The following is a 21731-nucleotide window of genomic DNA, read 5'->3' as shown; positions in this document are numbered from 1 at the left end:
ATTTTTGCATAGTACATGAGGTCAGAGGTGCTAAGTACTTGCAGAGAAGACTAAGGCAGGCAGGGGACTTGCAGGTGTAAGCAAACTGAACAATTTTCTAGGATCTGTGTAGAACTAGATATAATGCCAATGTTCCAAATGATTTTTGAAGCACCACTACTACTGAAGAAGCTGCCAGAGGAAGTAACAGGACCACTTCAAGCACTGTGCAGATACATAGCCAGAATCCCAAGAGACTGAAAAAGCAGTATGGGATTTATTTTGCTAACAAAACAGACTTTTGTCAAATACGTGATGTTTTCTGAATGTTTAAACTTCATTATTAGTCACTGTGGAAGAAATAATGACTCAAATTCACTATGTAGGTAAATATGGCACGTTTAAACAGGTAGGCTAACATGTACAAGTTTTGTCTGGGGCCTTAGTATTTCCTTGGCTCTTAGGTCAGAAAATGAAAGTGGCAAGAACTTTTTCTTTTAAATCATAGCATGCTTTTCAAGTCTAAAAATAATCCAGTAACTCAGAAAAATGAGAAGGTACTTGGCTCCTGAAACTTTAAGATGAATGCAAGTTTGAAATTCTAACCAGTTTAGCACTCCAAATTCTCATTACATACCATTGTGCTTACAGTTCTTGCAACATAAGCTGCCACTCCAGACCTTTAAGATTAGAATTTTGGGAAGTGATCCAAAAGTCACAGCTGATCACTTTTACGGGAATAAATTAACAGGAAAGGGTCAGCTGCATTGAACGAGGACAACCTGACTGAAGACGCAGCCAAGAGAAGAGATTCTCCCTCAAAGCTATGTGGTTGTGCAACCCTTAAACACTTATGCAGACAGGCCCAAGCAGACTTGGGGTTTGAAATCAGGTGAGAAATACTAATTTTAAGGAAAGAAGAATCTGAGCGTAAAGCACACCAACATCAAGTTTTACCCTAATTTCAATATATCTATGTTCAAAGTATACATTTTCATCTTCTTTCAAATCATAGTGCCATTTATTAGTAAATAGTACCAACAGCACCTCTCATATACAAGAAACAGGTACCCAGTAGCTGCAGATCTATTTCAAAGTCATTAGGCAAATCTAAAATATCATAATCCTCTTTTTAGATTGTCGAATCTGTCATACAAATGCAGGACATTAAAATGGATACTTACAGTATATGTTATTTTTACTCTTACTAAAAGTCACTAAACAAACGGCTAAACAGTTAAATATTAGCTGCAGGATGACATTTTCTCTCATAAAAGAGAGAATATTGGACAATAAAGCATGAAGTCATCCTAACAGACTAAATTACTAAAAATCTCAAAACCTCGAACATTCTGTAATGAAAAAAAAAATGTTTATCTGAAAACAGAAGTTGCTCTTATGACTATTAAAATATTTCTGTGGCCTGTTTGTAAGCCAGAAAGCTCTTAAGATATTAATTCATCACAGCATTTTCTGAGTTGCAGGGACTGCAGCAGAAAATCTTTAAGTAAATGTAATAATTATATTTTCTAGGAAATGCAGGAACTTTTACTTTCCTTGTTACCTTTTTTTTTAAAAAAAAAAAATAAAAAACTTTAGCTTTATTTTAGGATTTAAATGAAATTATTTTTTTTAAAGTATTACAGAATCTAGGGTTTTTTTTCTGCTTACCATCTGGATCCACCTCCCGTGCAATTTTAAGTGCTTCTGAAGTGGCCATGTCTGTGTTAGCTGCTGTAACTGCCAGAATAATTGAATTTGGGTTGCTGATGAATTGAAGGATTAGCTCTCTTATTTGAAGTTCAATATCCTTAGGCTGATCACCAACAGGCACCTAGAGAAAAAACGACGTAGAACTTCTCAAAATTGTACGTTTATTCTTCTGTTAGATCACTCATTAAAGATTTATACTCTGCACAGTGTAAGCACAGTTTCCAGCCCCTTCTTTTCCCCTTCACAAAGCAAACAGAAAAGGAGAATCTTGAAAGGGATAAAAGCTAAAAACACTCTTATAAAAGTGAGGATCAACTCATATGATTTGTTTTGATACTGTTGTCAAGATGACTCACTATCCAAGAATCACCTGCACAACAGGCAGAGTGGGGTGCATATGTCTGCAGAGGCAGGTAAAGAAGTCATCGTGATCACCTTGACACAGAATGTTATTCAGTATAAAACCTGAACAAACAGGATCTGTACTCTCCTTATAATGTATTCTCACTTTATACAATTTCTTAGGCAAAACGTGCATAGCAGCTTCTGCAGAAGCAATGGGAAAAACATTTTCAAGCTTGTCAACTGCCCATCTATCTGCAGAAACGGATCTGAAATTTAAGAGTTCTCTCTTCTCTTCAAAGGAATATGCTGCTCGTGCAATGTTTCTGATCACTCAATTCCATATAGAAAGAGGAAGAGCTTAAGTAAATCCAGCTCTTATAACAGTAGACAGCACCAGAAACTCAAATCCTACACCAGAACACGGTGACATCTCAAATTTATATTGCCAAATACTTAAACCAAGGAGGAATGTTTTAGTTCTTGAAAGCTGTTTAATCTAACAATACAGAACCAAGCCAAAGACTAAGCATATGATCCTTGATTCAAAACAGTGTTTACAACAAGTCAGAAGAAAAGCATTTCATATGTTACCTTTGTCATTCCTGGTAAATCTACAAGAGTCAGATTTACAACATTGGATGAAAAAATTTTAAGATGAATAGGTTCAGGACTGATTCCCTAAAAATAAAATAATAATAAAGAAACGTTAATCACTGTACTGGATTATGTAAATGGCCCTTTAGAAAGCCAACAGCTGAAGTTTTATATAAAACAGCCAACCAAACAAAACAAAAACCCAACAGCTTTCTTCCATCATACATCTTACACCTACCTACTTGGTGAGAAAAAAAGCCAGCTACATTCATGAACCAACTGCTTTTATCCTCGCAAAATAATGCATAAAAGGCTTTCTATTTCAGTAATTATAATAGATATTTGAGAATAAAATACTTGATTTATAATCATACAAGAAGCCATGTATGTGGAAAAAATACAAGTATGATTAAGTTTATTATTTTTTGCAAGATTATTATGGAAGCTTTGAAGTAAAGTGACAGCAATTCTCTGCACTTCCTTTTAGCTTTATTCATTTATCTCATGGATACAGTGAAAAACCTTGAGACAGCAAGCAACATGACTATGATTTTTCATGACAATAGTTCAATGCTTTTCACTTCTAGCTGCTAGAACTGCTTAAGAAAGGTTTCAGCAGCAAGACGATGGACAGTTCAGCATTTACCTTATTATTTCCTGAAATCCTCTCTGTTTCATTTTCTATTTCCTGACGAATTTCATCAAAATCTGTATAGATCTGAAGTATAAAAGAAGATTATTTAAACATCAAAGAAAGCATACTCTGACCTAATTGTGAAATAATGCTCCCTTCTGCAAGAGACAATGAAAATTTCTGTAACTACATATGCCAAAGGTAAAAAAAAAAAAGTAAGAATGACTAATAGCCCATAAGCTAATGCTAACAGAAATCATCAGTGCTAAAAGAGAACTTGTAATCTTGGCATTTAATCTGTTGCAGCATCAGATGACAGTTATTAGCACTTACTACTAGCCATCAGTGTCATACAAGGTAGAAAAAATAGCATCCACCTAAAGAGAATTTCAAACATTTAATTCTATCACTGATTTAGTTACAACCATTTGAGGTTAATAACAACACAGAGATTGAACCCCTGCACATCTGGGAGGGGATGAAGGACATGGATATTGTTTTAATTTTTTCCGTTCTTGTCTAGTTTGTCCTCCTTTCACCAATTCGAAATAAGTTAGAACAGAGCTACACTTCCACATGTTCCCTCTACGTTCCTCTTTAGGTTTCCATTAATTTCCATCATTGACTAGAAGATGAGGAAATCAGTTTAAAATAATAAAACATTGAAGAAGTATACCTGTCAACACAGAGATACACTGTTAACAAAGAGAGCTAATGCTTAATTTTTCACTTGAAGCCCTTCTCCTCTCTGAGAGGAGAAACAGAAGCCCTATTTCTCCTCTCCCTTGATAAATATTAGACTCTTCTTTCCTTCTCATAGCTTTCTAATCTCTCTCTAACATTGCCAGTTCTTCAGTGGATTAAAATGACCTGTGACTGTATAATTTCTTGCCTTTGCAGTTTCCATTCTAATGTCACTCATGCACAAGAAAAAGAAGAAAGTCAACAGAACAACACAAAAGGGATTAAGATAAATAACTCAGGTGAATCAATGACCCACGTTCAGAGCCATTGATAAGTAACACATTTTTATAAGTTACTCTCTTAAAAAGAAAATCCTCAGTAATCTTGCATACAGTAGAGAAGGTAGAATAATCTCCTTTCTGAAAAGACAAGGGAAAGTGACACAGAATTAAGTATATATAGGACAGCATATTTACAACACTGCTGCTCCACCACCAGAGCAAACATACCTTGTTTTTGGTGTGAAGAAATTTACCCCATTCTTCAGCATCTATCTCTGAAAACAAAGAATTGGTACATGAGGAAGAGGAAGCAGCGTTCCAATCACATTTTTCTGAGAGCCTGTTTATTGAAGACTAGACTGTGATTTTTTAAGCAGCAAGAGAAGAATTAGTCTGTTTTCTGCTGTTAGATGTTAAGTAGCTCAGTACACAAACATGTATGATTCTGCTTGTTTAAATGCTGCATCTCATTATTCTTTGTAATTTATCTCATTACACAATGTCCACCTTCTTAATTGCGAACTGAGCTAATCAGCTGTCCTACCATTCTTCAGAAAAGGTCTAATCCATTCAAAAATCAGCTTGCAACAGAAAACAAAATAATTATTAGCAATAGCTTATAAAAAGAAAAAAAATACATCAGCCTTCAGCATCTTTTCTTTTACCATGCAAATGAGATCAAATTACAGCTGAAAGAAAAAAGTTAGAAAAACCTGTAGAACCAAAAAGAAAAAGGCACAAACAGAAAATACGTAAGTATTCTACATAACAATGAAGTCTTAGGAGAACATGTCTCTTCCCAAATCTGTCATGGACCAAACATCTTAACTCTTGTCAGTCACCACGATGTCTGAAATTACTTGGGGGATACTCAGGAGCAGCCCCACAAACAGCAAAGAAGGTTTTGTCAACTCCTGCTTTGTAGCGCAGGCAGCAGTTTGAGATATGCTGCAAGACATTTGTACTTTCACAGCTGGGTTTCAAAGCACCAATAATTTCTGTTTCAAAATTTTTAAGTTAGCCATCATTTCCCCTCTGCTCCTCAGTGCAGCAGTCTGCTCTACAAGAAATCTGGCCACTTGGCAAACACACAGCTTACCTGAAATTAAGTCACCATTCTAAACATTTTTTTTCACTTAAGTTGAATTTCAAGATACTCATCACTAGAGATCTTTCAAGGGATTTGGGAATTAAAAGCGCAGAAAGTTCTATGAAGCAGCAATGACACAGAAAAGCAAAAATCATCTCATTCTAATGCAACAAGGTCAGAAAGCTAAAAATCAACTAAATCACAAGACTCGGCAAAATAATCAATCAACCAACACAGTAGCCATTGTGGAAAAGTAAAAGTGTAATCAACAAGTGGCATGAAATGCATGTGGTTAGTGTATATAAGCATGCACTTTATGTGTAGGGAGAAAAAGCAAATGCAGAAAGGCAACCTTTAGTAAGGTGTCTTGGATTTTTCCATGTAGCAGGGTCTGCAGTTAAAGAGAAACAGTATTGAATGATGTTTAAAATTTTTCATCATATTTAACATAGCATTTTATTAACCTTCATCACCAGACTATTACAACGATCACAGATGCATGCAGACAGATGTGCATGCTAGTCTACTACTGATGAGAATGTGTAACATTTACAGTATGCACAGCAATAAGATCTAAACAGAACACTGAGAAATGCTGCTTATTAATTGATATTCTAGATGACAAAGTTTAGTTGATGATCACTTTACTATTGCTCTTCATCTAACTCCAATAGCTTACAATACTTTTTTCTGAGCAAAGAAAATGTCACCCATAGTTTCTGCAAGGCTAAACTTCGTTGGCAAAATGTTTCTCATCTTTTATTCATGGCAAGAATGAGAAAAAGTCAAGCACATTTTTAGTATCGCTGAAGGTAACATTACTGCACAGCAAAGAAACGAGTTTTGCATCCATATTTTAATGATGAAAATAAATTTATGCAGATTAAGAAAATCAGAGCACCTCTGAGACAGATTTAAGAAGAGACAATCTTAACAACCACCATTCTCAACTTTAAGTTTCTCATGTTTACATAAACTCTGTTACAAAAAATAAAGAAAACTCTTTATTGACGTGTTAATGAGTTTACAACTCGATTTTTCTGTGATGCCAGTGAAACACTACAGAAGGGCAAGAATAAAACAAACTTAGTCTTAAAGACTGTTTTTTTGGCAGCATAGGAATCTGATGCTAGGTTTAGTTCTATGCACAAAGAATTGCTTTAGTATCACGTATTAACTTTTTAAAAAAACATACAAAAATGATACAGCTTAGTAAGAGGCATTGCATCTTACCTTGTTACCATCCATGGATCTAATAAGGCCAATTTTTTTTTTTTTTTTTTTTTAAACAAGCTACAAGTTTTCCTTGCTATGTATAACACAAGAGAAGATGGAACCCATGATAAAAGGCTTAGTCTTAAACTCAGTCCTAGTACTTATAGGGAAAAAAAGATTTAAGGAATAAATGCAATGTCCCAAGATGTACAGAAAATCTCACTTGGTGCAAATACAAGTTTAATTTTTCTCAGAAGCTTAATTTTATACAGCAGGAAACTCTTGCCCCACTCTTCTCCAGTCTATACTGACACCCACCCCTTTTAACATTTGAGGGAAAAAATCAGAGTAACTCTACTTTAATGCAAAGGAGTTTTTAGGAAAGGAGGAAGGATTTGCATCATTACACAGAATGCAGGGATGCTCTGGGCAAGGAGAAAATATTTCAATTAACCTACATTCAACAACCCAGTACTTTCTGACTGACACATTGAACATTTTTTAATATCACTAACTTCACTAGTAAATCAGTCTTCCCCCTAGTTGTTTTTTTTTATTATTATTATTTGTAATCTTTCCAGGTAAAACTTTCAGGTGTATTAATCACGTGATTACATACAAGCTTTAGTGCTAGATAAAGTGTGCAAAAATGGCATAACAGTCATTACAAAATTAAATCTTCAAGAGGATGAAAAGAAATGATTAAAACAGCAGCTATTAAGAGCAAACATCTTGCCTTTCAAAAACACAGTCATCCAAATAAAACAGCAATCTGTGGTCGTTCATATTCTGGAGCAAGACCTGAAATGTTTAGTTAGTATACTGGAAAACTGGACACGCTGATGATACTTTTCTCAGAACTGACCTCTGACAAATTATTACTTGTCATCCCCTATACTGCAAAGTTTCCTTCAGAAGTTCAGATACTATACAATGCTAACTGAGTTCAGTTATTCCAGTATCCCTTCTCAGTTCATGAGCAGCAGAAATGTTCTTCAGGCACTATCGGAGCACAAAGGTGGTGTCTAGAGTCATAAAAGGCTAACACCATGGAAGTTTTCTTGCAGCATGGCAACAAGAACTTCCCAAATACTTTAAGTCTGCAAAGCATGCAGAATCTATCTTGTTTTCCTAGCTTTCTACTTCCCCTACCTTCACAGCTCTTAAACCCAGCAGTCTACTCTTTGAATGCTATTTTTTCCCCATTACCTCATCCTTTCCTGTCTCTCTTTAAATGAAAAGAAATCCACTTGTGAAAATACATGTGACCTTTTCCTAATTCCTTCTGCATGTTGGACCATTTCTTCCATCCTCGAGGACAAGCTCTCTCGGGAGAGAGCTCTTATTATTATATTTAGAAACATATATCAATTAATTCTCATTATTATTATATATTATTTATTTTTCTATAAGATTATTTAATAACACTTATAATTTATACACAGAAAAGTACACTGAAGCAGTCTGCACTTTTGGGGAGCTAGGGACAGGAGACTCATGTTTGAAGTAGAGAGCAAAAAGCTGACAAAACAGCACTGAATTTGCAAGGAACAGATGTGTATTAATTATTCTGTGTTCCATACCAATTCCCAATTCTACCTGTTCAGAATTTGACCAGCGTTCAGCTTCCTATCTTGGTTTAAAAAAAGAACCTATACAAACATATACACACATTTCCTGGTTGGCTATCCATATGCTCCCTCCTCACTGCCATTTCCTAACACATGGATAAGCTGCCAGAAGCTACAGGACCAATTAAATAATTAATGAGTTCAGCCCCAGGTCTTTCTTATACACTGCTTCTCCTGTAATGCGATAAGAGAGCACACAGTGTGGTATCACCACATCAAACACACTGTGTGCTGAATCACTAGAGGCTAACAATAAATAGCAAAAGCATATGAGTATGCTTCTTTCACATCAAACCATGCACATCACTGTAGAATATATGCATCAGTTTGAAATATGTGATGAAAACACAGTACTTCATATTTAATGGAAAATTCATCTCTCTGGTCTTTTCCAATGACTTTGATCTACTACAGTGACCACCACACAAAGGTATTACACATAGCTCATCAGTGAGCTCAGGGACAGCAGGGAAGACCCTTAACATTTCTTGTTAAAAAAGTCAGATGTTAGTTCAAACATCTGTCTGTAATTCTTTCTCAATAATCTTTCTAAACGTGCTCCAAAGAATCAAACAGAAAACAATAAGTTATAAAAAAACACCCTCTAAATTGATGAACTAATGTTCTTTGGCAGATGACATGCATCAGAAGATACCAAAATAAAGCTATTTGAGAAAGACAATTTCTTCCTTCGTAGCCATAAAGATAATCGCCCATGCTTAAACAAATACCACAGCAATCCAAAGTGCTTTGTGTTAAAAACAGGGAAGCTTTCTGGATGCAAACACTCAGACAGAAGTTAAACTTGAGGTCACAAAATCACAAGGGATCACAAAGCAACAGGGCAGTTGCACAAAAGTATCCGTGCACACACACAGTTCATTACCAGCACGTTCAGGAAGCAACATGCCAGGACTGACATTCTCTTGTCCAAGATTCAGTTCGTAATGCAGAAACCTTTCTTACCAACAACATCTTTTCCTGCAAGACTTCCCTTTGGGAAATCCAAAACACATTTAAGCCCTACTTCAGCACCCAAATCAAAACAAACAGAAGCATGGCCTCTAATAGCATAGTGACTTATAAAATCTCAGACAGTGGAGCCAGGATAACAGGTTGCCATCTTTTTTCTTTCCAAGCTACTTGATCCCATCTTCTCAGATGAACCACAATCTGTACATAAACTAAGCTGTATCAGTGACAAAACCACTGTGATTTGCCTGAATTTTGAGGGAGAATAGAGGCGTTTCAAATGTAACTGGTAGGAGTCATAAAAGTCTGTCTGTTCTTAGCAAGCCTACATTTCTCTCCAAAGAACATCAGGAAGAAACCATAACACGTACATCTTACATATTGATTTTTTCCTTTAAAGGTCTAAATGGGCCTTATAAATATTAATTTAGGCCAACATCCTAATGCAGTAATACCATTAATCCATTCAAATTTAAAATTCATATCCACAGTCCAAATGCAACCTACAGCAGAAAGTCTCTGCCTTGACTCCAAATACTTGGATTTCAAAATTACCTTTTATACCTGTAAAGTTGCATTCTGAAAATTACCAAAAATCATACACTGTACAATGCGAGTAGGGTGAAACCACTTTTAAAGAAATCAGATCTGTCATTCTTAAAAAGTAGCCAAGAGTTACTTGTTAAAGACTGGGTTACTGGTCTTGGAAGGTTTTCAAGACCAAACTAAATAAAGCCCTGAGCAACCTGGTCTTGAGCTCAAAGATGGCCCTATTCTGAGCAGGAGACTGGACTCCTAAGATCATTTCAATCCTGAATTTCCTATGATCTCTTCACAATCCAGCACATCCTGGACTGCATATTGTGTCCTGCATGCTAAAAGCTCCTAATTGTTATGAACCAAAATTGTTTTCTGCTTGTGGCAATATTGAAAATTGGAGCATTAACCTTTACACTGCACATTAGGAACTGTTCTTCGGCAACCAATGACTATAAATATTACATGAATAGACGTACTACAAAAAAAACTTCTGTTACCTCCACTTACTATTTCTGGAAATAAACTCCAAACAATTTAAACACAATAAGAATTAAAAATTTTATCCCTGCGATTATCGCACCATCAAAAGCCTGTGTACCTTCACTGTCTAAATCAAAAAATCTAAGATGCTCAGAAGGTGGATATGGTCTTGGTGGTCTTTCAAAAGGTCAAGAGCAGCAGTTAGTACAGAATGCGTTCAAAATCCCAAGGGACAACTGAGATGAATTTCATGATCTGCTAGAGGATAATAAACACTGCAGAAGACAAAAGCTTCAAACTAGAGACCATAACAATACTTAAAACATTGTTCTTGATGTGCTTACTGTCTGCACTGAGAGATTCTATCTGTAAGCTACAGGATGTGCCTATTAAATTCTTTTTGCTTCTATGGCAGGTTTCTTTGTTTTTATTTCTCTTTCCACGGCTTTGTCCAGAGTTTATTTCTTCACCTCTTTCCACAAAGTCATGTACAGTCATCCTCTCGAGGAAAGGTCTTATTTAAACAGCAAAAGAGGAAGGGGATAAACACACACACAGGAAAGTCACGTTCTCAGTGCTCTGTATAATCATTATCATAACTGAAATACTTATTTTGGTCTGCTTTGCTCAAAAGTACTTGCTAAGAACAAGCAGAAAAGCTTGAAATATTCGGTATTTTGAATATCCAAAAGCTTTTGGCTTCATGACTTTTGCTGTATGAACACAACAGCTGTAACAATGGCTGTGTTTCTTCCAAGTAAACTTTTAACAGTACAGTATTTTTCAGTAAAATGCACAAGAAAGATTAAAAGTCTCTTTCCTACTAGGCAAAACATGCTCTTGGATCTCACTCACCGTTTTCATCTCCAGCTGTTTTCCGACCATCCTCTGGGGAAACATGCACCAGCTGCAGAATAAGGGGTCTTCGGGTGACAACGCCGGTACCTCGTGGGAGCAGATCTCTCCCCACAAGACTTTCCAACACAGAACTCTTTCCACTGCTCTGAAAATTGGAATACAGCTACATTATTTTCTTGAATAAATAAAAAAAAAAAAAACGCTTTAACATTTTAGTTTTAGCTTGCTTTCAACACTCCCAGAAACAGTTGTCTAGTCTGTCCTCTGATATACAGTGTCCTACAGAAAGCATCTGACAGGCTCAGTGCATCTAATACAGTGATATCACATCACACGGGCAATACGGGGCACGTCTGCTGTAAGTCAGTAGCTGTTTAAACCTGCTTTTGATACTTAAAAGCCATGGTGATGGATGTATTTCTATTTCTTAAGGATAAATTAAACAAGTAAAAATTAAACATAACACTTTGAAAGTCTGACCTATAAGACTTTGAGGGTTTGTGGAGTTATTTGTTGTTGTTTTTAATAGGACTGTAGTAAATTCTTCCAGTTTTCTGTAGTGTGTAAGACAACACAGTCATGCCACAAGAAAACATGTTCTGGCAATCACTGCAGCCAGTTAGGAGCTGTTACTACACGAACAGTTCCAAACAATTCTCTGAAAAAAAAATGAATGCACGCTTTTGACAGCTAGAACATGTATTGCCACTATACTACCACAGTTCAGCTTACCAGTTCTGAAAGAGCAGATACAAGACTTTAAATAAATCAAAAAATGAGCATATAACCTACCATAACATGAAATTAAGAATACTCAAGACTGATTTTAAGTATCAAACATTTAGTGGCATCTTAAGCGATTTTTCTAAAAAACAAAAAAATAGATCAGCAGAGATCAAGGATACAGCACAATCTGGCAGCACCTGAGGACACTGTGCACTACAATCTTACCAAACTGCAGCTGAAGAACCACGTGGCCAAAGCACAAAGTAGTTCTGGAAGCCTCCCTGCCAGAGTTTTGTTGTAGCACAGTTCAGAAGTACAGCTAGTGTTACAGACTGTGAAAACACATGAATTTCAGAGTAACAGACAGGTCACTGTTTGATAAACTTTGCAACTTAAAATAAGTGGAATGTCTGCTCAAGATGATGAAATGCAATAAAAGCTCATCAGCTGCACTGAAAAAAGCATGCTTTACTTTATGAAAAATATTTTGAACATCTCTTGAGCAACATTGCTTTCACATGGGTAGAAAGGGCTGAAGGTGAGACCTGGATGAAGTGGTTGCTTTTGAACATAATCTGAGTAGAGGAGCATGATGAATAGCTCAAGACTCTTCCAAAAACCCCATCAAGACAGAAAACCAAAATCCATGGGGATAAGTCACTGCACACTACTGCTCACCATTTGGTTACCAAAATAGCAGGAAGCTGAGATTGGTACCTCAGGGGTCTGTACTGGGACCTGTACTGTTTAGTGGTTTATTAATGACAGGCAGTGGGATCTAGCACACCCTTTGCAGGTTTGTGGACAACACTATGCTTGAGTGGTGCAGCTGACACGACAGACTGACACAACATGCCATCCACAGGGACCTGGCGAGGCTGGAGAGTTGGGCTCCTGTAAACCTCATGAAGTTCAAGGTCCTATACCTGGGTAAGGGCAATGACTGGATTGAGAGCAGCCCAGCAGAGGACCTAAGAGATACTGGTGGATTGAAAACTTGACTTGAACTGGAAGCGTGCATTTTCAGCCAAGGAAGCCAGGGAAGGCTCCATCCCTGGAGGTGCTCAAGGCCAGGCTGGGTGGGGCTTTGGGCAGCCTGGGCTGGTGGGAGGTGTCCCTGCCCATGGCAGGGGATGGGACTGGGTGGTCTTTAAGGTCTTTTCCAGCCCAACCCATTCTGTGATTCTCTGACAAACTACACATGGAAAAAGAACACGATGTCCTACACCATTCCCACAGCCCAGGTACTTTCAGATGTAAAACGAATTATCCGGATCCTCTGCAGTGGTTTAATAGCTGACAAATGTACAGTCATACATCAGATGAGACATTGCAATACTCCACACATCAGGAAATTTGTTTCTAATTGCGTTATGCTTCCTTATTAAACCAATCTGCTCTTGGAACATGATACAGTACCTAATGATGCACTCCTTAATCTGGATCCTATATACATCCATTATCAAGAATTATCCGGCAAGAAAAGCAGTAAACACCAGGCTGATCTTTCTCTGCCAGTGGGAGGAAGCGAGGGATATGGGGTCTGCTCAGAACACAAATTCAGTTCAGCCAACCCTTCATACAATAGATGTGGGCAGGGACCAGAACTTATGACTAAGGGTACCACAGAATTTTTAGGGATGAATTTACAGCAGCATCGTGCTCGTTTTGTCATCTCACTGGAACTACTGTCATGATATGAAGCAAGGACTGAAATACCAAGTCCAAAAAGAGTAACACATTTCAGTCTTTTGTGGCGCATCAGTCAGGCTTTCTTCCAGACCCTGACCTGATCCTAGTTTGAAATATCTGTAATTAATAATGACTAGAAGAACTTAATATAGATTACCCAGAAATAAAGGTAAATACAGGAACACCTTGCTGTCTGTTGCTTTTTTAGCCATTGTGTCAAACCTCCACTGCCAAGTGCGTAACGCTCTGCTCTGTTAACCACCAGTCTCACCCAGGTTAATGGGTAGCAGAACTACTTTTTTCCTAGAAGTACAAACCTAAGAAGGGAGGCTGCACACAGGAACTTAAGAAATGTTTTATTTGAATACACAGTACGTATGATGTAAGTCTTATCAGCGATCTGACTGCCTCCTGAACAGTTACATCTTCATTCTTGTCAACATCATCTTCAGGCTAATCTAGATCAAGGATGAAGGACAAGAACAGGGAAGTGACTGAGCACTTGCTCACAAACTGAAGAGCTGAGATCTCTCAGATCTGTGATCCACTCCCGGGAAGCCAGCATCCCTACTTGTTACAGGTCCTGATGATCCCACTTCTGCCTCCCCATTCTATTTTGTATTTACTTGCTCCTGCTTTATTTCAATTGTGTGCACTTCTGAAGTACCAGCACACATTTTCTCCCATCCATGACGTTAATTCTCATGAGGAAACTCCCCTTGCACTGTGCTGCCTGGCCAGCCACGCTTGTCAGGAATTCAGACGAGGCAGATAGCAGGGCATGACTTTGTCCAGCCGCCTCTGCAGCGGGAGTTGTTCCTTTCAGAGACACCTCAGGGCTGCTGACAGGCCAAACAGAAAAGATTCTGTATTGAACATTTTCAAGTAACACTATGAAGAGCCAGCCATATTTATCCTAGACACTCTCTTCCTTGGCTTTCTCATCCTATTTCTAAGCCCACAGTGACATAATGAGCAGTCCTAGCTTTAGAGGGCTTGCTCCCTACACACAGAACACCAAGACACATTCTCATCAGCATCAGCAGCCTGCCCGTGCTTCCCTTGTTTCTTTCCTTTCTTCTATCACTGCTGATGCAACAAAAAGCTGCTCTTGTCGCCCTTGATGCTCCTTGCCAGTTTCAGCTCTAGCTGAACCTTGACTTTCCTAATACCATTCTCACATAAGGAGGCAGCATAAAGGAGCTTGTCCTCTCTCCTACCTCCCACATGAGTCTTCTACTTCAGCGCTCAGTTCTGAGTCTCCTCCACACCACCCTCCTTATCTGTCTGCTCGTCTTCCCAACTACGTGCCAGACCACCGCTTTGTGCTCCAAACACATTGTTCCTGAAGGCACCCCAAGTCATTTGGGCTTCACTGTCCCGCACCTCACAGCACCCCCCACCCAGCCCAGTGAATAAGCCAGCCCACCCTGAGGAAGCCCAGTCCTTCTGATAGGACCAACTGATACATTTTTCGTTATCTAATCAGATGGTGAAAAAAACTGCAAAGAACTCCTGCAACACAATGTAGATTGACTGCAAGAAGGCACAAGAAAAGCAGAATTAAGGCAGCACGGTCAGTAGTCCCCTTGACTTCTTCATCACCAACGTTTGAGAATAACAGCAAGGAATGGGGAAGCAGGAGAGGTTTTGTTTCCCCATGAGATATAACAGCTCCTGAAGAATTTTCTTACGATAAGCAATGCATCTACCTTGATGTCTGAGAGAAAATGGCAGCAATCTCACCATTTCTGTCACACAAGAATTAATTGCCAAAGTCTGGCTGGCTAAAGTATTCTCTCAGAGACAGATATATACGTGGCTTGCCAAATTCCAATCCCATTATTGGGAAATACAAGCTAATGTGTTTTTACTGAGGTCTCCTTTACACAGCTCAGCCAAAATAGTTCAGGAACCCTGCATTTACACCACATCTAGCTGTACACACACGTCAAACAACAACAAACCCACAGAGGATTTGCAATTGCATTTTTCTCAATACATCAATTCCCAATGTCCTCCAATACTTCGCCTGAGACAAAAATACCTCATTTAATTGGAAACAACCAACATCAAATTTATAGAAGTTATTTCAGGGAACTGTGATATTTAAAGATCCACATTTATAAGCAGTACAGACTGAATTTACAGTATTATCTTTTTTTTTTTTTCCCCAAAAAAATAAAGCAAAAACAAAGCCAATTTGTACCTTTAAATAAGAAGCAGTGTGAACCTACTGGCTACTATATAAAGAAATCTTCTCCAAGAACTACACAGGGTTTTTCTGCCCAGATTCTGAAAGGCATTTGCCAGGGCTTGTTTCTTTAATCACTCCTGGCCTTTGTTTTCCTGAAAACATGTTTCCCTTGCACTATTCCCTGTGGGCAAGATACAAGTTACATCCTTTTTAATTAAAATAGGGGTTCTCAAAGAAATGCAGTTACCAAGCACAAGCTGAAGAGAAACCTGGCAGCAAACATACAAAACTTGGGGGAAAAACACCACTTTGTTCAGATCCTTCTCCAATTGCGTCCTTTCTTCCACAGTAACTGGGAGCTTGCAAACAACTGCAAGTCAATACCTTCATTTAAATGATGCTTAATATCACTTTCACATTTAAAAAGTGGAGGGATTAAGATCGGAATGAGATCACAGTGTTTTTAGACCCGTGATTTTATTTATGTATAAAGCCTGCAGGTGGACGCAGCGTAAAGGTCAGCATCCCTCCAGTCAAAGCAGCTTTCAAGACCTACAAAGGAGCTGCTCAGAGACTCATCGGGCCCACCAGAGAAAAGAAACAGCCCAACACCAACTGCTGTTTGCACTGTTCAGCTTTAGCAGCAAAGTTTATACTATTCCTGGCATAAGTAAACAGCTAATTAACGTCAGCTTCACTTTGCTGCTCATTTGAAACACACACCAGAACAGTCAGGGCAAGATTTGACAGGAGGAAGGAATGGCAAAATGGGAAACAGTTATGCCCAGAACTAGACAGGGTACATGTCAGATATCAAGACAACATAAGAGGCAAGGAGGCACAAAAAAAAAAAAAAGGAAGTTTGCAAAATAGCTGAGAGAAAAACAAGTTCTCCCCAGCCAGCACTGCACAGCACTGCAGCTATGCTCGTTACACCTGCGTTCACAAAGGTAAGGCAGAAGTAAAGACCTTTGCCTTGAAATCCCAGGAAAGACCACTGGAAAAAAAGAAAAAAAAAAAGAAAAAAAAAAGAAAGAAAAAAAAAGGAGGCTATTCCTGGCCTGAGCTTTGCGTGGAGCTATTATACAACGGTTTGGGTTGGAAGGGACCTTAAAGATCACCCAGTCCCACCCCCCTACCATGGGGGGGGACACCTCCCACCAGCACAGGCTGCCCAAAGCCCCATCCAGCCTGGCCTTGAGCACCTCCACGGATGGGGCAGACACAACCTCTCTGGGCAGCCTCTACCAGTGCCTCACCACGCCCACAGTAAAGAATTTCTTCCTAATCTTCATCTAAATCTCCCCTCTATTAATTTAAAACCACTCCACCCTGTCCTGTCATTATCTGTTTGAGCTAGGAGTGGCTCTCCATCTTCTTTATAAGCCCCCTTTAAGTACCAAAAAGTTGCAACGAGGGCACCCTTGAGCCTTCTCTTCTTTAGGCTGAACAGCCCCAGCTCTCTCAGCCTTTCTTCGTAGGAGAGGTGTTTGGTACAGGATGAAGTTTCCTTCACCTAAAACCAGCTTTTCACCACCAACAACCAGGATTCACCAGTGGATGAAAAGCTCAAGAGCCTTAAAGGCCCACTCCTCCAGGGAAAAAGCAACGAAGCTCTGTAGAGCATCTGAATTTTAAACTCACAGAGCTAAAAACCAGATGCTTTGATAAGCATCCAGTGTATTCTTCTCCTCATCTCATTACCCAGAACCATACATTAGCTTCCCATTGCTGTCAGCTTCTTGATGTGGAAATTATCCTCTTAACTGTTTGGTCTAACTGCATATACACTTGTACATATTCAAATGCTCAGGTTGTTAGATCAAGAAGCCTTCCTCTGTAACAAGAGTTGCTTTAGTGTTGAAATATCGAGCACGACACTTACTCCAAACTGTGAAAAAAGAAATAAATGTAACGTTAATCTCTGAGCCGATCACAGAGCCTAACAGCTCCTTCAGATGGTAGCATCCAACAGAACAAACTGTAATGTTGTAAACTACTCTTCCCCATTTGAAGCCCCAAAACAGCATTAGCTGAAGACTGAGTAACAGTACTACATACACGGACACCTGAAAGGTTATTTAAAAATCTCTTCGTGAATTTCAGTTGGTTGCTAAATCAATTTCACTATGAAGGCTCTATGAAAACCAACACTACAAAGTGCAATTCTTTTTTAACAATGGCAGAATTAGTTTTGTAGCAAAGGAGATCTCCTAACACTCAAGTTTGTACAGATCTAGGTCAATGACTTCTAAAAACACAAAACAGACTCCAAGAATTAATGACTTGGAAAAAGAAAAGGGGGAGGGGGGGTGGAAATCCACTTCTACACATCTCTAGGCACAGAGTTTATTGTTGTGTCTTTTATTATTTATTTTATTCTAAAAGTGATACCCACTTCTGTACCATAGGTATTTCATTTCTGTAATAACATCTACATGCCCTTAACATACAAGAGGTCATAACTAAACTTTTCTTCCCTTCTTTTATTAGAGCGTTAATGTGTTTGGTTGAAGCACTTTGATACAACCTTGTTATCCTTTACAGGTATGGACCACAAAGCAAAGCATTTGTATGAAACGCATCAGAAGGCTGGGTACTACTGTACAAATATTGTTTCTGTAGTATTCCCAGCCTGGACACTGCTTTGCATTTCAACAACGCAGTTGGTGAAAAGGCAACTGAAACACTGAATGAGGGGGAAAAAAAGCAGCACTTCCCTATCTGGGCATGGCAAAAAGCACTAAAATAGCCATACAAAGTTGGCAGTGGGAGGGTGTCCTGCCAGTTCTATCAGCAGCAGTCTTCAATTTTTTTTTAACAGTCTCCATACTGGGGTACAGAAATGACTCGTGCAGTATTTCGGTGGAGAACACGAAGGAATTCTCAGATAACTGGGTCACAGGAACACCGCCAGAAGAAGGGCGAGAGGCCACCTACATGTCTAACCAATAAATAGTTTGTAATTAGCACCAAAATCTGGCTAGAAAAAGGAAAAACTAGGACACTGTAGTAACAAACAAAACATTCAAAGAAATTAAGGATTATAAGCAGTTTCTAACTCTACAAACGCCAGAAGAGAAAGAATTAATTTTGGGGCACAGAAGCTGAAATAAATGAGAAATTAAGACATAGCACTAAACATAATTAAAGGGTAGAAAAGAGTCACAGAATATAGGTAAGAGAAATGAACAACCGAAGTTATTAAAACCCCACATTTTCATTTTCCCCACTGAATACACAGAAGGTCATGCAAGAAAAGAAAAACGAGAAAGCTACAGAAATCTTAAGTGATAGCATTTGTTTTCCACAAAGACAAATGGAGGTGCGAAATTTAAAGCTGCCTGTGAATGCTAGACAAAGTAGAAAAAAGTCAGGACTGCATATGCCAGTAGGCTATAAAGAAATCAACTGTGGGAAAAAAACTTGCAGTTGCATAGCACAACCAAAAATAACTCCAGAAACAAGACTGTAAATGGCACATTTAAAAAAAAAATAAAAAAATATATACATGTAGAAGCAAACTGCCAGAAGCAAAACTGTCAGCTTTAAGGTCATATTTGAGACATCTCCAGAAACCTGCTCTACAATAAACTAAATTCAAATTAATGAAACAGTAATATTTTATTTTAAATACAAAATAATTGCACAAAATATCTGCAGAATTACTATACCCATAAAGACAAATATCTTTCAAGAACACAGTATCACAGAAAATCATAGAAACAGGTTCTATATTGTAGGTTGGAAAGGACCTACAAGATCATCTAGTCCAACCATCCTCGCATCACCAATACTACCCACTAAGCTATTAAATCACATCTCTTAGCACCTCGTCCAACCTTTCCTTGAACACCGCCAGGGATGGTGACTCCACCACCTCCCTGAGCAGGCCGTTCCAGTGCCTGACCACAGCACCTGAACCCTGGCTAAGACAAACAAAAAACAAGGTACAATTTCCCAAAGATATAAGTTCCTGGAGTCGTGTATGGCACCTGGCTGGGATGGAGTTAACTTTCTCTGCGGCAGCCCATACAGCGCTGTACTCTGCATCTCTTCAGAGGAGGGGGAGTGAGAGAGCAGTTGTGGTGGAGTTCAGCTGCCCAGCAAGGTAAAACCACAAGTCTATAAAGGCCTTTGCTTTGGTCTGTAAAAAGATGTAGTGTCAGTTTACCTTATTCAAGGGTTTGTATGAGCATATAGCGCCAAAGGGATATTAATACTGATGGGTAAACTCTTGGGGGAGACTATTCAAATCAAATGCATGTCAGCATAGTCTTAATGTTCATTGTGTACTGTATGTGCTTTTTGGAAATGTTAACTAGGATAAAGTTGTTACAAAAGGTGGTAATGCAAAAATAAAATGCCACTTCGAGATATTTCAGAAAGAGAAACGAATACTTCTATTAACTTCACATATAGAGATACTGCATCTCTGTTTTGTGCCTTTCTGTTACAGAAATAAACTAACAAAACCAAAATAGATAGAAAACTCTTACTCGTGTGATTGCGAATGTAAAAGAGATTGCAAGTTTTCACAAAGCGAAGGCCTCCTGCGAGCTACAAAAGCAGCAAGCCCCTAAAATAAGACAGCAGCACAAAGTCTCTGCCCCTGCGCAAGTGCTGTTGGTGTGTTTTGTGAACCGACGGGCATGAAGTCACCAAACGCATTTTGCTTTCTGCTGGCAAAGCCGTGCAGGAGCCGAGCGCCTTGCAGCCAGCTGCACGGGCGGGCTCTGAGCACGCCGCCCGCAGGCCCCAGCGCCGTGCCCGTGCTGCACCCGCCGGGCTCGTCCCAAGGGAAACCCTGGAGCGGGGACATCCAGCCCCGGCTGCCAACCCCTCGGGAACGCGCAGCCCCATTAACTTTGGGGTTTTAGCGGAGTTTAACGCCTCCTTCCCGGCCCCCTCGCGGCTGTCGCAGCCCCACCGGCGGCGTTTGGCGCCCAGCGCCCGGCCGGGGGCACCGCCAGCCCCTTGGGGCCGGGCCCGGAGGCCTCCCGAGAGGCGGCCCCGCTGTCCCCGGGCGTCCCCGGCCGTGCCCTTGGCGGCGGTGGCGGCGTTGGCTGCGGGGACGCCCGCCTCGACTTTGCCCGGCCCGGCCCGGCCCCGCCTCACCTGCGTGCCCACCACCACGATCTGCGGCAGCTGGATGATGTCGGCCCCCACCGTGTTGAAGACGTCCTGCAGCTTGTTGATGACGGGGATCAGCGCCTCCATGGCGCCGCGGAGCCCCGCAGCGGGCCGAGGCCGAGGCCGAGGCGATGAATGGGCGCGACCGGCGGCGGCGGCAGCGGCTCCCGTCAGCCGCCCCCCCGCCCTCCTCCGCCGGCCGCCATTGGCGACGGCCCCCGCGCACGGCGCCGCCCCCAGCGGCCTGTGCGCGCAGCGCCCCGCCGCCGCTCGGCAGCATGGGACTTGTAGTGCCTGGCTCGGGGCCGCGGCCTGCGCTCGGGCTGGGAGGGACCCCAAAGCCCACCCAGTCCCAGCCCCTGCCATGGGCAGGGACACCGCCCACCCCCACAGGCTGCCCAAAGCCCCGTCCTGCCTGGCCTTGAGCACCTCCAGGGATGGGGCAGCCACAGCTTCTCTGGGCAGCCTCTACCAGTGCCTCACCACCCTCTGAGTGCAGAATTTCCTCCCAGCCTCTCATCTCAGTTTTAAATTCTGGCTGATGTTAGGGTTTCTACACCTATTCTATATAAATTAGTCTTTTTCCCGTCTTCATGTCATGAAACTCTCAAACGTGGAAAGAATGAGCATACAAAAGGAGTATTTTCTTATTAAAACATCTTCGCAACCAAGTCTCTCATTCTTACCCAGGAAGTCTCACAGTGCTTGTTAGCAGACTGGTGTTTCATGATAAAAGCAGAAAGATGGGTGAACAGATTGTAATGAAGCCAGGGATAGAAGAACGGGAGCTTGCTTAATCGCATTAATGATTTCTAAATAAAATAACTGTTATCATTAAAACCAGGAATGGAAGAATGGGGGCTCGCTTAATTGCATTAAGAATAAATGTTGCTGATTGTCTTTGCTTACTACTGTGCAAATTAACCAAAACAAGGAATCTCAGGGCCCCACAGAGGATGTTTCCTGA

At 40.1% G+C, this 21731-nt stretch overlaps 1 protein-coding gene across 7 annotated transcripts in view; it reads right to left on the bottom strand.

Annotated features, from left to right (window-relative positions):
- DNM1L (dynamin 1 like) overlaps positions 1–21002 on the bottom strand; it is a 37939-nt gene extending 16937 nt beyond the window's left edge. For 3 of the 7 annotated variants that reach the window (XM_068662452.1, XM_068662443.1, XM_068662465.1), the window contains exons 1-7: positions 20750–21001; positions 11014–11161; positions 5673–5711; positions 4459–4505; positions 3278–3349; positions 2629–2715; positions 1651–1813 (exon numbers count right to left, since the gene is read on the bottom strand). In XM_068662452.1, the coding sequence (XP_068518553.1) occupies positions 1651–1813; positions 2629–2715; positions 3278–3349; positions 4459–4505; positions 5673–5711; positions 11014–11161; positions 20750–20851 (658 nt within the window). In that variant the 5' untranslated portion in view covers positions 20852–21001. Of the gene's footprint in view, positions 1–1650; positions 1814–2628; positions 2716–3277; positions 3350–4458; positions 4506–5672; positions 5712–11013; positions 11162–20749 lie in introns of all 7 variants that reach the window. The other 4 variants (XM_068662434.1, XM_068662459.1, XM_068662476.1 and 1 more) reach the window with 2 other exon arrangements.
- Positions 21003–21731: the final 729 nt, after the last annotated feature.

This window comes from Anas acuta, chromosome 1 (genome assembly GCF_963932015.1).
Source record: "Anas acuta chromosome 1, bAnaAcu1.1, whole genome shotgun sequence".
Lineage (NCBI taxonomy): Eukaryota > Metazoa > Chordata > Aves > Anseriformes > Anatidae > Anas > Anas acuta.
This window is presented reverse-complemented; position numbering and strand designations above follow the sequence as displayed.